At 38.0% G+C, this 20764-nt stretch overlaps 1 protein-coding gene and 1 non-coding gene across 2 annotated transcripts in view; one reads left to right on the forward strand and one right to left on the reverse strand.

Moving 5' to 3' along the window:
* The window catches only part of IQUB (IQ motif and ubiquitin domain containing), a 77400-nt gene extending 60315 nt beyond the window's left edge, over positions 1–17085 (reverse strand). The window contains exons 1-6 of the mRNA XM_040259553.1: positions 16979–17085; positions 11115–11530; positions 8710–8844; positions 4254–4415; positions 3995–4167; positions 3637–3792 (exon numbers count right to left, since the gene is read on the reverse strand). Of these exons, the coding sequence (XP_040115487.1) occupies positions 3637–3792; positions 3995–4167; positions 4254–4415; positions 8710–8844; positions 11115–11526 (1038 nt within the window). The 5' untranslated portion in view covers positions 11527–11530; positions 16979–17085. The remainder of the gene's footprint in view (positions 1–3636; positions 3793–3994; positions 4168–4253; positions 4416–8709; positions 8845–11114; positions 11531–16978) is intronic.
* Positions 17086–20217: 3132 nt separating this feature from the next.
* Positions 20218–20289, forward strand: TRNAC-GCA. The gene has a single exon. It is a non-coding gene; the product is annotated as a tRNA-Cys (tRNA).
* The last annotated feature ends 475 nt before the right edge of the window (positions 20290–20764 follow it).

The raw sequence follows: 20764 nt of genomic DNA on the forward strand, positions 1-20764 counted from the left end.
TCATGTTTGGGAATGCATGTACATCCATGGTGGATTCATGTCAATGTATGGCAAAACCAATACAGAATTGTAAAGTAAAATTAAAAATAAATAAATAAATTAATTAAAAATATATATATATTGTCAGGGAATATCAATAAAGACACAGAAATTTTTTTAAAAAAGTAGAAATTTGGGGTTTGACAGTAAAACAACTGAAATGAAAATACAAAAAACAGGCTCAACAGCAGATTTTAACTGGCAAAAGAAAGAATGAACTTGAAGATAAATCATTAGAAACTATCCACTCTGAAGAAAAGGGGGAAAAGATAAAGTAAAAGAGACTCAGAGACCTTTAGGATACCATCAACTAAACCAGTGTACTTAAATACAGAGAAAAGTCTTCAAACTGAAAGAAAATGATATGAAATGTTAATTTTAACTCAAGTGAGATGTAGGTGATTGCTATTTGCTTTTCTTATTTTTAATAAGCATGTTTAAACAAATATATACATTTAAAACTTAAAAACTAAAAGTCAACTGCATAAAAACAATAATTATAAAAGGAATTATAAGACTTAGAACATACAAAGAATATATATGTTCGTATGATGATAGCACAGATAGCACAAAGAAGGGATAAACGGAGTTCTACTGAAGCAAAGTTTCAATTTTTATTGAATTTCAGTTAGTATTAATATGAAGTATGTTGCTATAAAATGAGATATATATTCAAATGCCTAAATTATACTTGGAGCAACCACTTAGCAAATAATTTTTTTTAATTCTTAAACAATAAAGCAGTAATAAAAAAACTTCATTAAAATTGGGCCAAGTATCTGAATATACATTTCTCCTAAAAGTATATATGCAAGTTGTTTATAAGTACATGAAAAATATTCTGTATCATTAGCCACAGGGTATGCAAATCAAAACCACAATGAGATGCCACTTCACACTCACTAGGATGGGAATAATCCAAAAGTGTTGATAAGGATATGGATAAATTAGAATCCTTACACACTGATGATGTGATATAAATATGGTGAAACTGCCTTGGAAAACAGCCTGGCGGTTCCTCAAAAAGTTACAGGGAATTACCATTTGATCTGGCAGATACATTCCTAGGCATATACCCAAGAGAAATGAAAATACATATCTGTATAAAATTTTTTATGTGAATGATTATAGCAGTTTTATTCCTAATAGCCAACAGGTGGGAAAAAAATCAAATGTCTATCAACTGAAAAATGGATAAACAAAATGTGGTGTATATATATTGACCTACCTACAGTAGGTATATACAATTGGGTATATACAATGTGCGTGTGTTAGTCCCTAGTCATGTCTGAATCTTTGCGACCCCATGGACTGTAGCTCACCAGGCTCCTCTATCCATGTCAAGAATTCAGGAGTGGATTGCTATTTCCTTCTCCAGGGGATCTTCCTGACCCAGGATCGAACCCGGGTCTCCTGTAATGCAGGCAGATTCTTTACCATCTGAGCTCCTCATGTTGCAACACAGAGACTATACATTGTATGATTACATGCATATGAAATATCCAGAATGGCCAAATCAACAGAGGCAGAGAGTATATGAGTGGTTGTCTAAAGCAGAAAGGACTGGGGAAACAGGGTCTGGCTACTGTTAGATGTGGTCTTTCTTTCTGGGATGATGATGTTGTTTAGTCAGTAAGTTGTGTCTGACTCTTTTGCAATCCCATGGACTATAGCCCACCAGTCTCCTCTGTCCGTGGGATTCTCCAGGCAAGAATACTGGAGTGAGTTGCCATTTCCTTCTCCTGGGGATGTTCTCAACCCATGGATCAAAGTCGCATCTCCTGCATTGGCAGGTGGATTCTTTACCAATGACTCACCAGGGAAGCTCTCTAGAATGATGAGAATATTCTAAAATTGATGTGGTAATGGTTGCATAACTCTATTTACATAGTAAAAAAATTTTTTTAATTACTGAACTGTATACTTTTTTAAAAAGTACACATTGTATGGAAAATAAAAGTTTTAATTTAAAAAAAAGAATTAAGATGGTACTAGAAAACACTTATTTAACATAAAAGGAGACACTAAATGAACAGGGGAACCAGAGAGCCACACAGCATATAGAAAACAAATAGCAAAATGGCTGATATACTCATCTTATCAGTAGTCACATTATAAATATAAATTTATTAAACATTCCAATCAAAAGGCAGAGATTATCAGATTGGATAAAGAGACATGATCCAATTATATGCTCTCTAAAAGAAATATACTCTAGATTCAAAGACTCAAATAGATTGAAAGCAAAAGGATAAAAAAAGAAAAACAGATCATGTAAACAATAATATAAAAGTGATGGAGTGACTTTCTTAATATCAGATAAAATAATTTTAATATCCAATTGATCTATTAGTTTAGAAAGTTCCATATAGGTGATTCAAATGTCAGAGGGTTCAGGCCAAAGGACAGAAGATTGAAGCCAAGGGATAGAGAGGACAAAGCTAATAAAAGGAAAGGGATTTATTAAAGGAAAGGGAAGGATTAGGAACATTTAGGATTCTGGTTCCTTATCCCGGGGTGTGACTGGATACAGTGACTGCTTTTTAGTAGCAACAAAACTTCACTCACACTGGGCTTTCCAGGTGGCGCTAGTGGTAAGAAAAAAAAAAAAAAAAACCACTCTCCAACACAGGTGGTTGTAAGAGACGTGAGTTCAGTCCCTGGGTTGGGAAGACAGGAGGAGCCAGTATTCTGGATCAACCCACTCCAGTATTCTTGCCTGGAGAATCCCATGGACAGAGAAGCCTGGGTTCGTAAAGAGTTGGACACGACTGAAGCAACTTAGCGTGTGCATACAAACACACACACACACTGACAACTTTCTCTTCTTGATCTAATTCTAATTAAGCTCCTTTGAGCTTTTATTCCAACTAGGCCTTGACTTTTGGGCTTCTCTGTTCATCAATGAATTGTCCAGTTTTAGAAAGAGCCCAGCTAAATCGGGCCTCCCAGGTGGCGCTAGTGGTAAAGAACCCGCCTGCCAATGCAGGACACATAAGATATGTGAGTTCGATCCCTAGGTCAGGAAGATTCCCCTGGAGGAGGGCATGGCAACCCACTCCAGAATTCTTGCCTGAAGAATCCCTTGGACAGAAGAGCCTGGCAAGTTACAGTCCACAGGGTCTCAAAAGAGTCAGACACAATGAAGCGACTTAGTATGCACACAGGTACCAACTAAATCAGCTTAACCAGAAACCCCACCTTTGACATCTGATCACCCTTAGCTGACTAATCACTCTGGCCTGTTAGACTGGTTTAGCCAGGATTCCCCCATACCCCAGATGTTTTCTCTTTGTACTTTTCCATTCATTGACCCCTAACCTGTTCCTTGATTATATTTTCCCCCTTTTCCTTATTGCATTCAAAGTTGAGCCTAATCTCTCTTCCCTATTTCAAAACTCAACTGTAATATTCCCTTTTGAATTATCTGCTTACCATCGTTAACAAGTGTTAAGAATAATTTTTTCTTGAACAACAACAACACTCATGTGAGTTCCATAAGCAAGTGTGCTTAGGGAAATACACACAGAGACACACAAAAAACAATTGGCTTACAAATTTACTTTTTGGTATTTCCCTTTTAATAAGATATCTTACCGCCTGTAATCTCTTAGCATGGTATTCTGCTGCTGAAAAATATTTTCCTGGTTTTACCAGTTTGTCAGTAATATTTGATACATACACACCAATTTTAGTCATCTGTGTGGACGTTGTATTTGTAGTTTGCTGGAGCTTTCCTTTCTGAAAAACTGTCTAAAATAAAAACAAAAAAATTAAGTATACACTACACATAAATTGAGTAGAGAGCATATTTTGTACATATTTAATGTAGTATTTTTCATTATTTTAATCACCATATAATTCCTTAGAAGATTTTAATTTTAGAGAGCTACACAATATAACCTGTGCTGATTCTGCAGCTTCAAAGATCTATATGAAAAAATAAAAATATTACCTGCGTATCCCTACAAAACGCATTCAGTTTTTCAGGAATCTTTTTAGGTACAGTTTGTGTTCCAGCATTGTGATATTCTATTCCTGTTATTTTATGTCTGAATCCACCAAGAAATGGTTTGTGAAAATCAGATTTTATCATCTCAACAGCTACTTCCTGGTACTGATCGATGCCTGAGAAGATAAAACCAAGTTTAAATGAAAGTTCAACTACAAACAGACTCTAGAATTATTTATCTAAAAGATATCAAATAGCAAACCAGTTTGTACTCTGACTGTTATGATCTGAGAGGCTTCAGCTGGTCTAGCTATTCTTCTGACTGGGTATAGATCTGGATGTAAAGAAAACATTTCCACTTGCACAACATCCTGGGGCTTAATTCCATGTTGTAGTAGCGTCTCATGATTTTTAAGAACTGTTCCTAAAAATGAGATAAAATTATAAGAAATATTATGATAAACAATTATATGTACTCATTTTAAGGAATGTTAAACATCAAAGGTGCCTATATGAATGTATATTGTTTAATTACCAAATAAAAATATTGATGATGTCCATCTCTTGCTGTATTGTTAGCATGGAAAACTCCGCAATGGAAAAAATTAAGGTGGTATTCCTGACCAAGAATTCAGCATTAAAAGGAAAGTAAAAATACAACTCTCAACTCATCAGAAATATAAATATACAATAACCATGCAACTATAAACATTTAAAAATGAAAAACACATTCTATAATATGAGCAAAATCATATTCTAAGCAATGATTCTCTAAAAAGAATCACAATGTGTTATACATTAAGCATAGATCATATCCTTATCTGGGAAAGCCTGATTAGTTTAACATACCTTCTCTTGAATGCAGAAAAGTATATACTCAGAGTCTAAAGAATCCCTTCCTTTCTGTTTCTATTATCAGAAATTCATATAAATTAATTCATGCCAAGGTGGAGCTAAGCCTGTTTCTTGCTGAAAAAAGGGGTACATGATCACTTTATTTTTATGTTTATTGCTTGAACTTATACCTTCAATCCACTGGTTTAGTTCATAAATTCACTGTAAATTTATTTCTATATTTTAAGGCATACAGAAATACATACAATGTTACTGGCTGCTGCTTTGTATAATGACAGAATCTATATCAATCTTTCCAATGTATGTTTATCCTAAATTACAATTAGGAATTTAACATAGCAAAGGTTTGTTTTACTCATTCTTAGAAATATGTCAGATACCACTAGTCTATTTTAGCTATGTTCAAGAAAGCACATTCAAAAATTTTTGAGTTTCAATTTCACCTTAAATTCTTAATTTAAAAAAATTAACATTATAGGGATTTTGTGATAGGTTGAATAATGGCCCTAAAATATATCCATGTACTAATTCCCAGAATCTATGAAGCGTAGATTATCCTGAGATGATGATATGACAAGTAGAGAGAGATTTAAATATGCTATGCTGCCAGCTTTGAAAGTGCAGAAACTCAAGAATGCAAGAAGTGCAACTCTAGAAGATGGAAAAGGCAAGGAAAAAGACTCTCCCCAGAACCTCCAGAGAGTGAAAAGCACTGCTGACACCTTGACTTTATCCAAGTGAAACTGATTTAGGATATTTGAACCCCAGAACTGTAACCAAAATTAATGTGTTGCTTTAAGCCAATAATTTTGTCCATTGCTACAACCGCCATAGAAAACTAATAGAGAATCCTCTTCAAACTAACACAGAGCTCTCTTCATTCTTCTAATTGTTTCTAGAATAGGCTTAGCCCCACCAAACCTGAACTTCAGTTATAGTACTAGAAGAAAGTACCTATCTTAGAGTATGGTTGGCACAGAATCAAGCTTTTATTATTGCTGCTGACGTAAGTCTGTTATCCAGTGGCGATGTGCAGTGCTATGCTGAGCTTAATCACTCAGTCATGTCCTACTCTTTGCGACCCAATGGACTGTAGCCCACCAGACTGCTCTGTCTATGAGGATTCTTCAGGCTAGAATACTAGAGTGGGTTGTCATGACCTCCTCCAAGGGATTTTCCCAACCCAGGCATCGAAGCCTGGTGTTCTGCATTGTAGGCAGATTCTTTACCATCTAAGCCATCAGGAAAGCCCACTGATGCATGGTACTTACACATAAAGACGAAAGGTCATGAAATGCAAAGAAAGATTCTTAGGTACCACTGGTTAGCTACTCCCGTCTCAAAACACTCTCCTTCTCCAGTTTTGGACTTCACCTTATAGTTAATGCCAAGCAGTTCCAAATTCCCTTTTTGGAATCATGCCTACAATTAAGTTCAGACTCTGACATTCATAAGCTGTGGGAATTTGCACAAGATTCTTAAGCTTTAGCTTCCATCTCCCTTCAAAAAGTTAACAGTAATATCTACCTCAAGGGATTGTTGTGTAGATTGAAGGATAGTGAGATAATGTAGACAGAACATTTTGTAAAAGGACTAGCACATGCTGCTGCTGCTGCTGAGTCGCTTCAGTTGTGTCTGACTCTGTGCGACCCCATAGATGGCAGCCCACCAGGCTCCGCCGTCCCAGGGATTCTCCAGGCAAGAACACTGTAGTGGGTTGCCATTTCCTTCTCCAATGCATGAAAGTGAAAAGTGAAAGTGAAGTCGCTCAGTTGTGCTCGACTCTTCGCGACCCCATGAAACAGCACACCAAGCCTCCCTGTCCATCACCAACTCCTGGAGTCCATCCAAACCTATGTCCATTGATGATGCCATCCAACCATCTCATCCTCTGTCATTCCCTTCTTCTCCTGCCCTCAATCTTTTCCAGCATCACGGTCTTTTCAAATGAGTCAGCTCTTCGCATCAGGTGGCCAAAGTATTAGAGTTTCAGCTTCAGCATCAGTCCTTCCAATGAATATTCAGGACTGATTTCCTTTAAGATAGAATGGTTGGATCTCCTTGCAGTCCAAGGGACTCTCAAGAGTCTTCTCTAACACCACAGTTCAAAAGCATCAATTCTTTGGTGCTCACCTTTCTTCACAATCCAAATCTCACATCCACACATGACCACTGGAAAAACCATAGCCTTGACTAGACGGACCTTTGTTGGCAAAGTAATGTCTCTGCTTTTTAATATGCTGTCTAGGTTGGTCATAACTTTCCTTCCAAGGAGTAAGCGTCTTTTAATTTCATAGCTGCAATCACCATCTGCAGTAATTTTGAAGCTCAGAAAAATAAAGTCAGCCACTGTTTCCACTGTTTCCCTATCTATTTCCATGAAGTGATGGGACCAGATGCCATGATCTTAGTTTTCAGAATGTTGAGCTTCAAGCCAACTTTTTCACTCTCCTCTTTCACTTTCATCAAGAGGCTCTTTAGTTCTTCATTTTCTGCCATAAGGGTGGTGTCATCTGCATATCTGAGGTTATTGATATTTCTCCCGGCAATCTTGATTCCAGCTTGTGCTTCTTCCATCCCAGAGTTTCTCATGATGTACTCTGCATAGAAGTTAAATAAGCAGGGCGACAATATACAGCCTTGATGTACTCCTTTTCCTATTTAGAACCAGTCTGTTTTTCCACGTCCAGTTTTAACTGTTGCTTCCTGACCTGCATACAGGTTTCTCAAGAGGCAGGTCAGGTGGCCTGGTATTCCCACCTCTTTCAGAATTTTCCAGTTTATTGTGATCTAAAGCTCATTAAATTAGCCATCATCATCAATATCATCTTCATCAGTATCATCGTTATAATAACTATTTAAATTTTAGCTTTGTTTCCTCCATCAAACTTTAATAACCAGTTGTTTGAATACACTGACATCTTACTATTGGAGTACATTCATTATAATAGTTTTCTAAAAATAATCTTGAAATTTCTCTGATTTGACAAGGAGGAAGAACCTAATAGGTATGGCTTATTCCTATTTAGCACTTAGAATTTCCCCCCCAAAAATGTTCTTATTATTGCCCTAGAAACTTTGTGGCATCTTTTTAAGTTAATATGAAAACTTTTAAAAAACAAAATGTCATGATCTGTGTAGGCACAGTCTACAGAAACATTTATTGAGCTATACCAATCTGTTTAATTCTATCACAGTTATTATGACTACAGCCTGTCATGATACAAGGCTAATATAAGACGTGGTACTCCATACTGCCCACAAAATATAAATAAATTTGAACATCATCAGAACCTGAATGTATAGGAGACTGATAAATCATTTTCAGTCCTCTTCTCTTTCTATACATGCTCATTCATCATTTATTTTTTTAACCTCATTTCCTCCTACTCTCCATAAATAATTTACTTCTAGTACCTCTAAACTTCTTACCATTTCCCCCAAAGACCCAGGTTTTCTCACCTCTTTCGGACTTAACACAAGTATTATCACTTTAATTAGATGAAGCTTTCTAGAATCTCCCAGTTTTCTTCCTCCGTGTTCTCAGTTTTTTTTGAGCACATTTCCATTGAAACATTTACACAAGGTGTAGTAACCACTGCATATGTCTTCTTCCTTCCTAGTCTATAAGCAACTTGAAAATAGGGATTTTATTTCATGTTTCTTTCTATCTTTGGTTCTTAGCAAAGAATTTAGAACTTTGTCCTCAGTAATAATTCGTTGAATGAAAGAATGTATATAACAGCAATATAATGTTCAAACAGTAAACATCAAGATATTTAGTTTTACAAATCAAAGATCTTGCTTATTTACATGTTAAGACTAAAGAAGTCTTTATAAGTTTTATTAGCCTCCAAGCTTACCTGCACATCTTATCTGCAGGGCAAAAGCTGGGACACCTAACAGGGGTGAAAAATGATCCTTCAGGCAATTTACAACAGTGTCAACTTTAAAGGGAATTACAATTTCCTGGCCCACAGGAAGAAGTATGACTTTTACTGTAGATAAAAAGAGAAAGAAAGAGTCGTAGTTAAATGCAAGGGTCAGCATCATATAGTATACACGCAGATAGAGAATTATGGGACAATTTGTGATCAAAGGAATGCAAGTTGCTTCCACATGTCTCCCATCATGCCTCCACAATAAGAGTCAGTTTTCATTTTCTAGGAGGAGAAGTGACAAACATTCATTTGCAACATTTTTGTTTTGCAAATCAATCCATAATCTCAAGAAATAGCGTCAATGGTCAACGCCTGTTCCCCCAGCTCCTGCTCGAAGTTCAGCTCTCTCTTCCACTGCCTACTATGACGACGATCTGTGCATCTTCGAGATTACCTCCTCACCCAGAATACCATGAGAAATAGGAAATGAGCCTCAAATGCTTTTAAAGATTCTTTTAAAATCATTTAAATTTTTAAAGATTCCCAATATCTGGTAGATACTATTCAGATATCAACATAAGGAATATCTCAGAAAAATCAAGCGTTTTCGTGTGGTATTACAAAGGGAGAACCTGAGACCTGAACTTAGAAATGTACATGCTTTGATTACATATTGATAACAGGCATCAGGAAATCAACGCGTATTCATGAAGTTAAGAAAAACCAATAGGGAAATTTTCAGAGAAAATTTTCTTTGACCTTGCAATGACAAAAGATCATCTAAGTCCATTCTTCTTTCCATAATTGATCTATGTCTGTAACTGGCAGAATGCAAAACAGAAAATCACTGTTTATTATAAATATCTAGAATAACTATGCACAAATCTACTTGTCACAAAAAAAAAAATAGACATTGTGTAGTTTACTTCTGACTCTAAAATAAAAATCAAGCCACTTACATGTCAAAAATTGAGAAAAACTATTACTCTAAAATGATTATCTGTTCACAAATTGTAGGAAGGAAATAAAGTACAAAAATTATTATGAAGTAAACTGTTTACTTTTATATCTACAAACTTTATATGTTAATGCGGAAGATGTAATAAGTAAGACGGAATGAAGAGTTCACATTTCAAACCACAGTTTTGTATATTTCTAGATGCCTGACATGACAGTTTTCATAAAGGTCTATGAGACATTTATCAGTAATCCTAGCATGAAATATAACAAGGTATTGTTGATGCTAAGGTTCTTTAAGCTTATTTTCACAGCTCTTTCTCAAGAAGAACACTCTTACAGATGTTAAATTATCAGAAGGCTATTTTAATTGTTTCCTGGGTTCAAAGTTCTACAAGTAATATATGTTAAACTTTTCATGGCAGTGATTTCCTAAGCTTTGGGAAGGGAAACAGTGTTCAGGAATCTATGAGTCTCAGAAAGTACAGGACCAAGACCACTTCTTTAAATCACCACATGTTTGTTATAAGCTATAATCATAATTGAAGAAATACCAAAAAATGATGCCCAAATTTACACCAAATAATGAAACTGGGGGATAACAGCTTCAATTAGGTATAAATGAGCTTGATTACTTTCTCCTCCTCCTTTACATTCTTTACTTGAGGGATATACCATGTAAGAGCTAATACTTCCCTGGAAGCCACATCTTACCAGCCAGACTAAGGTGCTGTTATTGTTAAATGATGGCCCATGTTCTCCACTCTATGGATGGAAACTTTCTCGAAACTTATGAACAACGAGGAGAAGGAGATGTCAGTTTTACCACCCAAGTAGAATTCTCTGTGTAACCACCTTCTTGCTGCTCCCCTTCTGCTTTGCTACCAGCAATGTAGTAATAACTTGTAAATGCCATGCCATCAACATTATGTCTTTAATATTAATCCATAATGAAAGACAACAATGACTTTTCTGAAGCTGAATATAAAGTTAACACTAAGAAATATCAAAATACATAAGAGCAACAAGATATATGGAATGAGCACTAGAGAAGAAACTAGAAAAATAGTGTCAAGTTCCCATCCCACCTGTTGCTAGCTATGTAGAACGAATTCCAAGATGGCACACAAAAGAATTATAATTATACTCAAAAATTTCTCCCTAAACATTTAAACAATCTATTTTATTTGGGAAACACAGATTAACTATCACTTTAGAATTTATTGATTTTCCTTTATTTAGGGAAAGTAAATACTGCAGCATAGAGGAGAAGCTTCACACAAAATTAAAAGATTCATGTGGCTCAGCCAAAGAATAGGATAAGGGAGTGGGAAAGTAATATCAAGTATGAAATAAATCGACAAGCAAAAAACAAAAACAAAAATCAAGCCCCCCCCAAAAATAATTAGTCTGTCTTCCCTAGGTAATACCTGTTGCTAAAGAATCTTTCGTTGATATTCTCAGAGATTCCTTCACAGCCTTTACTTTTTCCATAAATGTCAGAGATGCTTTTGAACATGGTCTGGCTGACTGCACAGTGCTCCCAGATTTCGCTAGAGAGCCTCCACCATCTTCAGCTCGTTCAGCTGTCGTAACGCCGTCCATGAGTTGCTCGACATCGTTCAGTTCCAGGCTTGAAACGCTCTGGTCACTCAGGTCCTGAACGTGTTTTTCACGGCCTCCACGAGATGGATCTAGCTCAGATTCATAGCCTTCAGTTTGATCTGACTCTGGAACCTCTTCCAAGGGAACTGGAATATTGATAGACCCCAGAGCATCCTCTCTTTGTTTTGATGAGTCAACAGCATTCTGAGAATCAGCTTCTTCCTCCTGGTCAGACATTGTCCTGAATTGAAAAAATAAATAAGTATATTCACTACACACAAAACTTCTACACCAAATATAAAATTAATTGCTGGTATACAGTAATGCTTATAATATACTATAATGTGGCTCATTATATATTTAAATATTCTCTTAGTAATGGCATTAGGTAAAAAAAAAACATTGGTGAATTTTTAATTAAAACACCACAGAAAGTAAAAAAAGGGAAGTTGCTCAGTCATGTCTGACTCTTTGCAACCCCATGGACTGTCCATGGGATTCTCTGTCCATGGGATTCTCCAGGCAAGAATACTGGAGTGGGTTGCCATTTCCTTCTCCAGGGGATCTTCCCGACCCAGGGATCGAACCAGGGTCTCCTGCACTGCAGGCAGACGCTTTATCCTCTGAGCCACCAGGGAAGCCACAGAAAGTAAAAATGTATACCAAAAAAGAGAATCTCAAAACAATAAATTTGAGAGAAACCTTCTGTGAAGAAAATAATTTTAAAACATTCTAAAATATACTGTCATCTCTTATTCAATGACCAATCAATTCTTCTTGTGAAAAATTTTTTCAATAACTTTTTCTAGAATATTTATTTATTTATTTGGCAGCACTGGGTCTTAGTTGTGGCACGTGGGATCTTTAAGTTGTGGCATTCGAACTCTTAGTTGTAGCATGCAGGATCTAGGTCCCCAACCAGGCATCAGACCCAGGCCCTGTGCACTGGGGGCATACAGTCTCCACCACTGGATCACCAGGGAGGTCTCTATAACCTTTTTTTTTTTTTAATACAAAACTAACACAGGATTTATGCTTCTGCGTTACAACTGAATAGACGCATCAAGAAACCTGTTATCTCCATAGCAACTATATGCTGGAAAGTATACACTGGGCTTCCCTGGTAGCTCATATGGTAAAGAATCTGCCTGCAATGCGGGAGACCTGGGTTGGATCCCTGGGTTGGGAAGACTCCTGGAGAAGGGAATGGCAACACACTACAGTATTCCTGCCTAGTGAATGCCATGGACAGACCAGGGGGTCGCAAAGAATTGGATACAACTGAGCGACTAACACACACACACACCCTCTATACAGCTTTGCTCTCACAAACTCTAGCAGAAGTGTCCAGTGACCTCTGCCCACAAAACACACACATCAACAAACAAATGTGGGTTGATCTTGGAGCTCACTAAGGCCTTAACCAGAGCCACCAAGGGCTTTAACTTGGGAATCAGTGTGACAGTATACAGAAGGTTGGGCCAGGGTGGACCAGAGCCTCCCAGAGCCAGGCTTCAGAGCCAGGAGCTGGATCAGAGCACTGAGGACCCAGGGTGGCCGGAAGCCTGCCTATAGACGCTGCCAGGAAGAGGGGATGAGAAGGTGGACTTGAGGCTGCTTGCTGCGGCAGCACCACTGGGAAGATTAAAACTTGAAACAGTGGTGAGATGGGAAAGCTGTGTTTGCAACTTCTACTTTAAACATAGATCCTTATACAGAGAAAAAAATTTTTTAATGAAAAATTAATAAAGCAAAAGAATATTTAGAATAAAAATGTATACTTGTTGAATTTAATGAATACAGCATTAAAGCTGAAGAGAGAATCAGTAAACTGGAAGATAAATGAAAAGATTTTCTGTAGAATGTTGCAAAGAGAGAGGATATGAAAAATATAAGAGATTAAGGGCCATGAAAAAAAGAAAGTCTAGCATATAATTCTAAGCAATTATTAATATCTTGCTTTGAGCTAAGAATAGCTTTGTACTATTAAAATAAAAAAACAAAAAAAGTGTAAAACAGAGACTGCCTGTGGCCTGTGAAGCCTTTTTCAGAAAAAGTCTGCCAGCCCCTGATCTGGCATATGGCAAATTGGAGTCCTAGAAGAAAACAAAGAAAGAAAATATTTTAAAAGCTAAAGGCTGAAAAAAATTTTAAACTAATTAAAAATATGAATCTACAGGTCCAGGAAGCACAATATAAAAATATACCTAACAAGATAAATAGAAATAATTCATATCTATTCATATCTATAATTCATATCTATCTATATCACAAATGTTATATAACATTGCTATAATTATGTATATAGTTATGTGTTATAACTAAATTACAGAATAACAAAGACAAGATCTGAAAAACAAACAGTGATAAAGGACATATCATCTTCTCTTCTGAGTCATATTAATCTGGTGGCATTAATGAAAAGGAAAGAAAAATGAAATCATTACAAATTTCTCATCAGAAAATAGAAGTTAAGGCAATAATGAACTAATTAAAAGAAAGCAGCTATCAATCCAGAATTGTACACCAAGCAAAACTACCTTTAAAGAAGAAAAACAGAAACATTTACAAGCAAGTTATCACCAAGATATCTGCTGTAAAGGAACTTTTAAAGGATACACTTGAGGAGGAGTAAAATGGCCCCGTGTAAGTCTGAAGTGCAAGAAGGCAAGGCAAACAAATAAATCATAAACCTATGGGTAAACCCAAATAAATACTGTCAACACAAAATAACAACAGCAGAAAATTAAAATGTGAGACAATAAAAACAGGTACCTGGGAAGCGAAAGATGAGAATAAACTATTATCAATTCCTTATACTATTTACAATATTGACATATGATAGTCTTAATCCTAGATACTGTTAAATTAAATATGCATAGTTAAATTTCAAGAACCAATAAAAGAACTGAAATAAAGTTTTAAAATTCCAGAAAAGGAGGAAAAAAAAATGAAATGAGACAAAGTTGAACAAGTTTTTAAGAAGTTCAAGAAACCTCTTTAGGCTGTCACCCACAAATCTTCCTTTGGATTTTTTTTCTCCTATAGAGAAAAATATAAAAATATACCTAACGAGATAAATAGAAAGCAGCATAAAGAAGGCTTAACTCCTAGCAACATAATTATCTGCCCTTTTTGGATAATCTGAGGTAATGCTTTCTATCTGGTGGGTCACTCTCCCTACAAAAAACGGCCACAATGGCATCTTCTAAATGGCAATAGTAACAAATCAAGAACATAAAAAGAAAACTAGAAGAATCAAGTCAAACCATACACTCGGATGTAATTTTTTGCAAAACTTATATTTCATAAAAGACTCATATCCAGAATATATGGGGGCATTTCTCATGGCTCAGATGGTAAAGAATCCACCTGCAGTTCAGGAGACATGCACTGCCTCAGGAAGATCCCCTGGAGAAGGGAATGGCTACCCACTCTGGCATTCTTGCCTGGGAAATGCCATGGACACAGGAGTCACAAAGAGTCGGACATGACTAAGCGACTAACCACAAGCATGATTGAGAATAAATACAGAATTCTCAAAACTCAATAGTAAGGAAAAAAAAACAGTGAAATAAAATGCGTAAAAGATTTAAACAGATCCATCACCAAAGAATATACACAAAAACACAAATAAGCAGGGCCAGGACAAGACTGAGACAAATGAGGTATCTGCTCTGCCCCATATGTATTTCTGTGCCTGAGAATAAATGCCACCTAAAATTTTCAATCTACTTGCCTCAGTTTCCTCTGTCTAATCCTGACCTCAAGGACAATCACAAGAAAAGATGCTCCGTATCATTAGCCAGTGGAGAAATGAAACTTCAAAGCACAGTGAGATTCCAAATTAGTCCAAAAATAATTTCAGCCCAACAATAACCAGTGAGTATAAATATGAGTGGAAAACTCTTGTATCTTGATAGTGAAAATGAAAAAGGATATAGCATTTGAGATAACTGTCAGCTTTCTTGTAAAATTAAACACATATTCATCATATGACCCAGCAATTCTGTGTCCTTTAGTCAGGTGGAATGAAAAACTACAATCACTCAAAACCTCCACATGCGTGCGTGCTCAGTCATGTCCAATTCTTTGCGACCCCATGGACTGTAGCCTGCCAGGCTCCTCTGTCCATGGGATTCTCCAGGCAAAAATACTGGAGTGGGTTGCCATGCCCTCCTCCAGAGGATCTTCTCCACCTCGGGATCAGCTGAACTCTGATCTCCAGCAGCTCCTGCATTGAGGCCAATTCTTTACCCCTGAGGCACCAAGGAAGCCCCAACACAAAAGTTATTAAAGGTTTTATTTTTAATCACCAAAGACAGGAAACAACAAAAACATTCCTTAGCTGAGGAATGAATAAACATACTATAATGCATTCATAAAATGGAATACCACCCATCAATAAAAAGGAATAAACCACTGATACACACAACAACATGGGTGACTCTCCAATGAATTATGCTAAATGAAGAAGCCAGTTCTAACGTACTACTTACTGTATGGTTCCCTTAAGTGGAAAAAACAAAGCTCTTGGTTCTAAACCTCTAGAATTCTCTGGGTAAAGAAGAAAGTGAGCCCGATACACAGCGGATAAGGATAACTAAAGAAAGAGGCAGACCACTTCAGGCTGTTAAGTGGCAAGGAAACTTACAAAGAGGATTGACTTGGACAGCCTAAAGAGAGTAAATCTCAAAATCCACCACCAAAATTCTAAGAGTTTATGAGACCTTAACTGGATTCAGTCATAGTATAGTTTCATTGGTCTCAATAACACATCCCTCCTTCAGGAACAATGGGAGAAGGTACAATCCAAGGACTGGAGGGGGAAAGAGTCTCCAACTGCCCACTTAGGGGGTGAGTAACCAGCGGTCATGTCCTTTCAATGACTTCCAACAAAAGTACATGCCACTATATACAACGTTACAGACACAACTACATATTTGTATATGCTCAGAATACTCTGGAAGGTGAACTGGAGGGCAAGGAGTTGGGGAACATGCGTGGAAGGCAGATTTTCACTGTTCATTCTCTTTACTGTTTGAACTTTTTACTGTATTACTATGTATTCAAGCGTAAATGTTATCTAATTTCAAAAACTGTTTATAAAGAAAAAATACTCTCACTGCATACAAAAACGTTCCCCTTTCACCTACAATGTATATTTCGTTGATATATCTAAGCTTAAGTAGTAAGACAAGGATACAGCTTTGCCTTCTACCAAATAGCCTTGTTGAATTTTTAAGTTGTTTAAGAAATGCAGCAAAGACCTTAGGTGGAGAGAAGTGAAAGAGGAAGAGTCTGGAAGCGCTCTACTTACTAAAATCTGTAAATGGCCACAAAGATGGCTAAACAAACGGTTTCTAATACGAAGCCTGGGTTGCACACACGTCTTGCTTCTCTGTTATTAACCATGATAAGCACTTGGGGTTGGAGGGGAGGTAACCTCCTAGATTGATCCTGCTACTTCCATTCCCAAATTATAGATCCGGAGCCAGAAAAGGAACCAAGAGATGGATGCTTTGCACAGTTGTTTAGGCAAAGGTGGAACATTCCGGACTGGCCAGTCCCCAGGGCCCAGTCGGGTTCAGCACCCCTCAAGAGCCCTCAGAGTCCGCGTCTTAGCCACCCGCTCAGAGTTGGTCTAGGGATCGGGCCAGTAGAGGGCAGCCAGAACCTATCCTCCTACCTGACCAAGAAACGCAGTTAGTCCAGTGGAAGCGGTTCCCCGGCTCCTAAAAACCGGAGTTCACACTTGCCGAATATTGTTACCGGCCGTTTCCTAGCAACGGCCCTGGTACCACTCCCTCCCACTAGGACACAGTTCGCGCGAGAAGACACGGTGCCGTGCTGGAAGGGTGGGGGGTTGGGGGAAGACAGAAAGGAGGGGCGGAGCCAGAGAGAGAAGGGGCGGAGAGAGGGAATGAGGCCGGGGGAGGGGCGGGGCGAGGGAGCGAAGGGGTTTGTTACCTACCCATTCAGTTCAGTTCAGTCCCTCAGTCCGGCTCTTTGCGACCCCATGAGTGGCAGCACGCCAGGCCTCCCTGTCCATCACCAACTCCCGGAGTTCACTCAGACTCACGTCCATTGAGTCGGTGATGCCATCCAGCCATCTCATTCTCTGTCGTCCCCTTCTCCTCCTGCACCCAATCCCTCCCAGCATCAGAATCTTTTCCAATGAGTCAGCTCTTCTCATGAGGTGGCCAAAGTACTGGAGTTTCAGCTTTAGCATCATTCCTTCCAAAGAACACCCAGGACTTATCTCCTTTAGAATGGACTGGTTGGATCTCCTTGCAGTCCAAGGGACTCTCAAGAGTCTTCTCCAACACCACAGTTCAAAAGCATCAATTCTTCGGCGCTCAGCTTTCTTCATAGTCCAACTCACACATCCATACATGACCACAGGAAAAACCATAGCCTTGACTAGGCGGACCTTTTTTGGCAAACTAATCTACTCATTACCTAGATACTAAAGTGGTTCTGACAGTAACCACTCTCTAAGATGTCTTTTCATACTTGTGAAATGGAACGGTTCTCCAAAACAAATACTGACATCAATCTGCCCTTTAGGAAAAATCAAGGTTGGAGGAAATGTAACTATGAAATGAGAGTGAAGACCTAGGCAGGTACAACAGCAGGTGCCTACTTGCAGCAGGTGCCTACTTGCAGCAGGTGCCTACTTGCTTTTGTTAAACTAAGAACTTGGCTCTTGCTTCCCTGGCAGCCAAAGACAAAAGGGAGATAGGTGCTATTAAATAATTCCTCTTTTAAGTCTGAAGAAGCAAAGATATTGTTAATCATTGGATTATAAAAGAATTATTCTCTATCACTATAAATTCCTTCAATTGAATTTATAGGTTTTTAAAGAAGCACATATCATTGAGGGAAAGGATCAATTTTATTTCTAATGTAAATTTAGCAAAAACTACCTCATGTGCTTCGTAATAGCTAGCATTTATTGTGTTATTTGTTGCTAAGAACTTTACCTATACTTCTAATTTAATTTTTACAAAGATTTTACTAAGGAAGAACTGTGATCAGCTTCCTTTTTCTAAGGAAAACTAAAGCCCAGACATGTTTGGTAGGGGAGCCAGAAATAAACCCAAGCAGTCTGACAGCACATCCTCCATTTTAAACCACTATTCTATGCTGCCTTTGACCTAACACTGTTTGATATTTTATAAGGATGTAAGATTACATGCGACCCAGATAATCACAATGGTGTGATCACTCACCTAGAGCCAGACATCTTGGTTTGTGAAGTCAAGTGGGCCTTAGGAAGCATCACTACGAACAAAGCTAGTGGAGGTGATGGAATTCCAGTTGAGCTGTTTCAAATCCTGAAAGACGATGCTGTGAAAGTGCTACACTCAATATGCCAGCAAATTTGGAACACTCAGCAGTGACCACAGGACTGGAAAAGGTCAGTTTTCATTCCAATCCCAGAGAAAGGCAATGACAAAGAATGCTCAAACTACCACACAATTGCACTCATCTCACACGCTAGTAAAATCATGTTTAAAATTCTCCAAGCCAGGCTTCAGCAATACGTGAACCGTGAACTTTCAGATGTTCAAGCTGGTTTTCGAAAAGGCAGAGGAACCAGAGATCAAAATGACAACATCCAATGGATCATGGAAAAAGCAAGAGAGTTCCAGAAAAACATCGATTTCTGCTTTATTGACTATGCCAAAGCTTTTGACTGTGTGGATCACAATAAACTGTGGAAAATTCTGAAAGAGATGGGAATACCACACCACCTGACCTGCCTCTTGAGAAACCTATATGCAGGTCAGGAAGCAACAGTTAGAACCGGACATGGAACCACAGACTGGTTCCAAATAGGAAAAGGAGTACGTCAAGGCTGTATATTGTCACCCTGCTTATTTAACTTTTATGCAGAGTACATCATGTGTAATGTCGGGCTGGATGAAGTGCAAGCTGGAATCAAGATTGCCAGGAGAAGTATCAATAACCTCAGATATGCAGATGACACCACCCTTAAGGCAGAAAAAGAAGAAGAACTAAAGAGCCTCTTGATGAAAGTGAAAGAGGAGAGTGAAAAAGTTGGCTTAAAACTCAACATTCAGAAAACTAAGGTCATGGCATCTGGTCCCATCACTTCATGCCAAATAAACAGGAAACAGTGGCTGACTTTATTTTGGGGGGCTCCAAAATCACTGCAGATGGTGATTGCAGCTATGAAATTAAGATGCTTACTCCTTGGAAAGAAAGTTATGACCAACCTAGACAGCATATTAAAAAGCAGAGACATTACTTTGCCAACAAAGATCCGTCTAGTCAAGGCTATGGTTTTTTCAGTGGTCATGTATGGATGTGAGAGTTGGACTGTGAAGAAAGGTGAGCACCGAAGAACTGATGCTTTTGAACTGTGGTGTTGGAGAAGACTCTTGAGAGTCTGCTGGACTGCAAGGAGATCCAACCAGTCCATGCTAAAGATCAGTCCTGGGTGTTCATTGGAAGGACTGATGTTGAAGCTGAAACTCCTGTACTTTGGCCACCTGATGCAAAGATCTAACTCATTTGAAAAGACCCTGATGCTGGGAGGAATTGAGGGCAGGAGGAGAAGTGGACGACAGAGGATGAGATGGTTGGATGGCATCACCGACTCAATGGACATGGGTTTGGATGGACTCCTGGAGTTTGTGATGGACGGGGGGCCTGGAGACCTGCGGTTCCTGGGGTCACAAAGAGTTGGACATGACTAAGCATCTGAACTGAACTGATGGAGGCAATGTTATACAACTCAGTTTTATAATATAAGGCTAACTTAATTGGTAGGCTTCCCAGGTAGTCTACTTAGGTTGCAAAGCACATCAAAATCACACACATACACATACATATATTTGTGTATACATACATACATATATACATATACATATATATATATATATACACACACAAGCTTCCCTGGTGGCTCAGATGGTAAAGCATCTGCCTGCAGAGCAGGAGACCCGGGTTCGATCCCTGGGTTGGGAAGATCCCCTGAAGAAGAAAATGGCAACCCACTCCAGTACTCTTGCCTAGAAAATTCCATGGACTGAGGAGCCTGGTACGCTACAGTCCATGGGATCGCAAAGAGTCAAACATGACTGAGCAACTTCACTGTCACATATATATATATATATACACACATACATACATACACAAGTATATGATTGTTTGGTTATACAAAATAGATGTAAATGCCAGCTGAAAACAACCAATCAGACCCTCAATTCTGGAGATAGAAAGGTAATTCAAAATACCATTTTCCATTTTGCTTTTCCCAATAAATCTATGCAGTTTTCTCAGGACTTATTGCCCAAAATAACTTACCACTGTTTCTCATGAAATAGGAATCCATTTTTATCTCAGCCTTTATGTATTCAATGAACATTAATTTTTACAAAGATGCCATCTAGTGGCTTTATGAAATCAAGCATTTCAAAATATTTCCATTTTACCTCAGGCT

The sequence above is a fragment of the Oryx dammah genome, unplaced genomic scaffold (assembly GCF_014754425.2).
Source record: "Oryx dammah isolate SB20612 unplaced genomic scaffold, SCBI_Odam_1.1 HiC_scaffold_18, whole genome shotgun sequence".
NCBI classification, from domain to species: Eukaryota; Metazoa; Chordata; class Mammalia; order Artiodactyla; family Bovidae; genus Oryx; species Oryx dammah.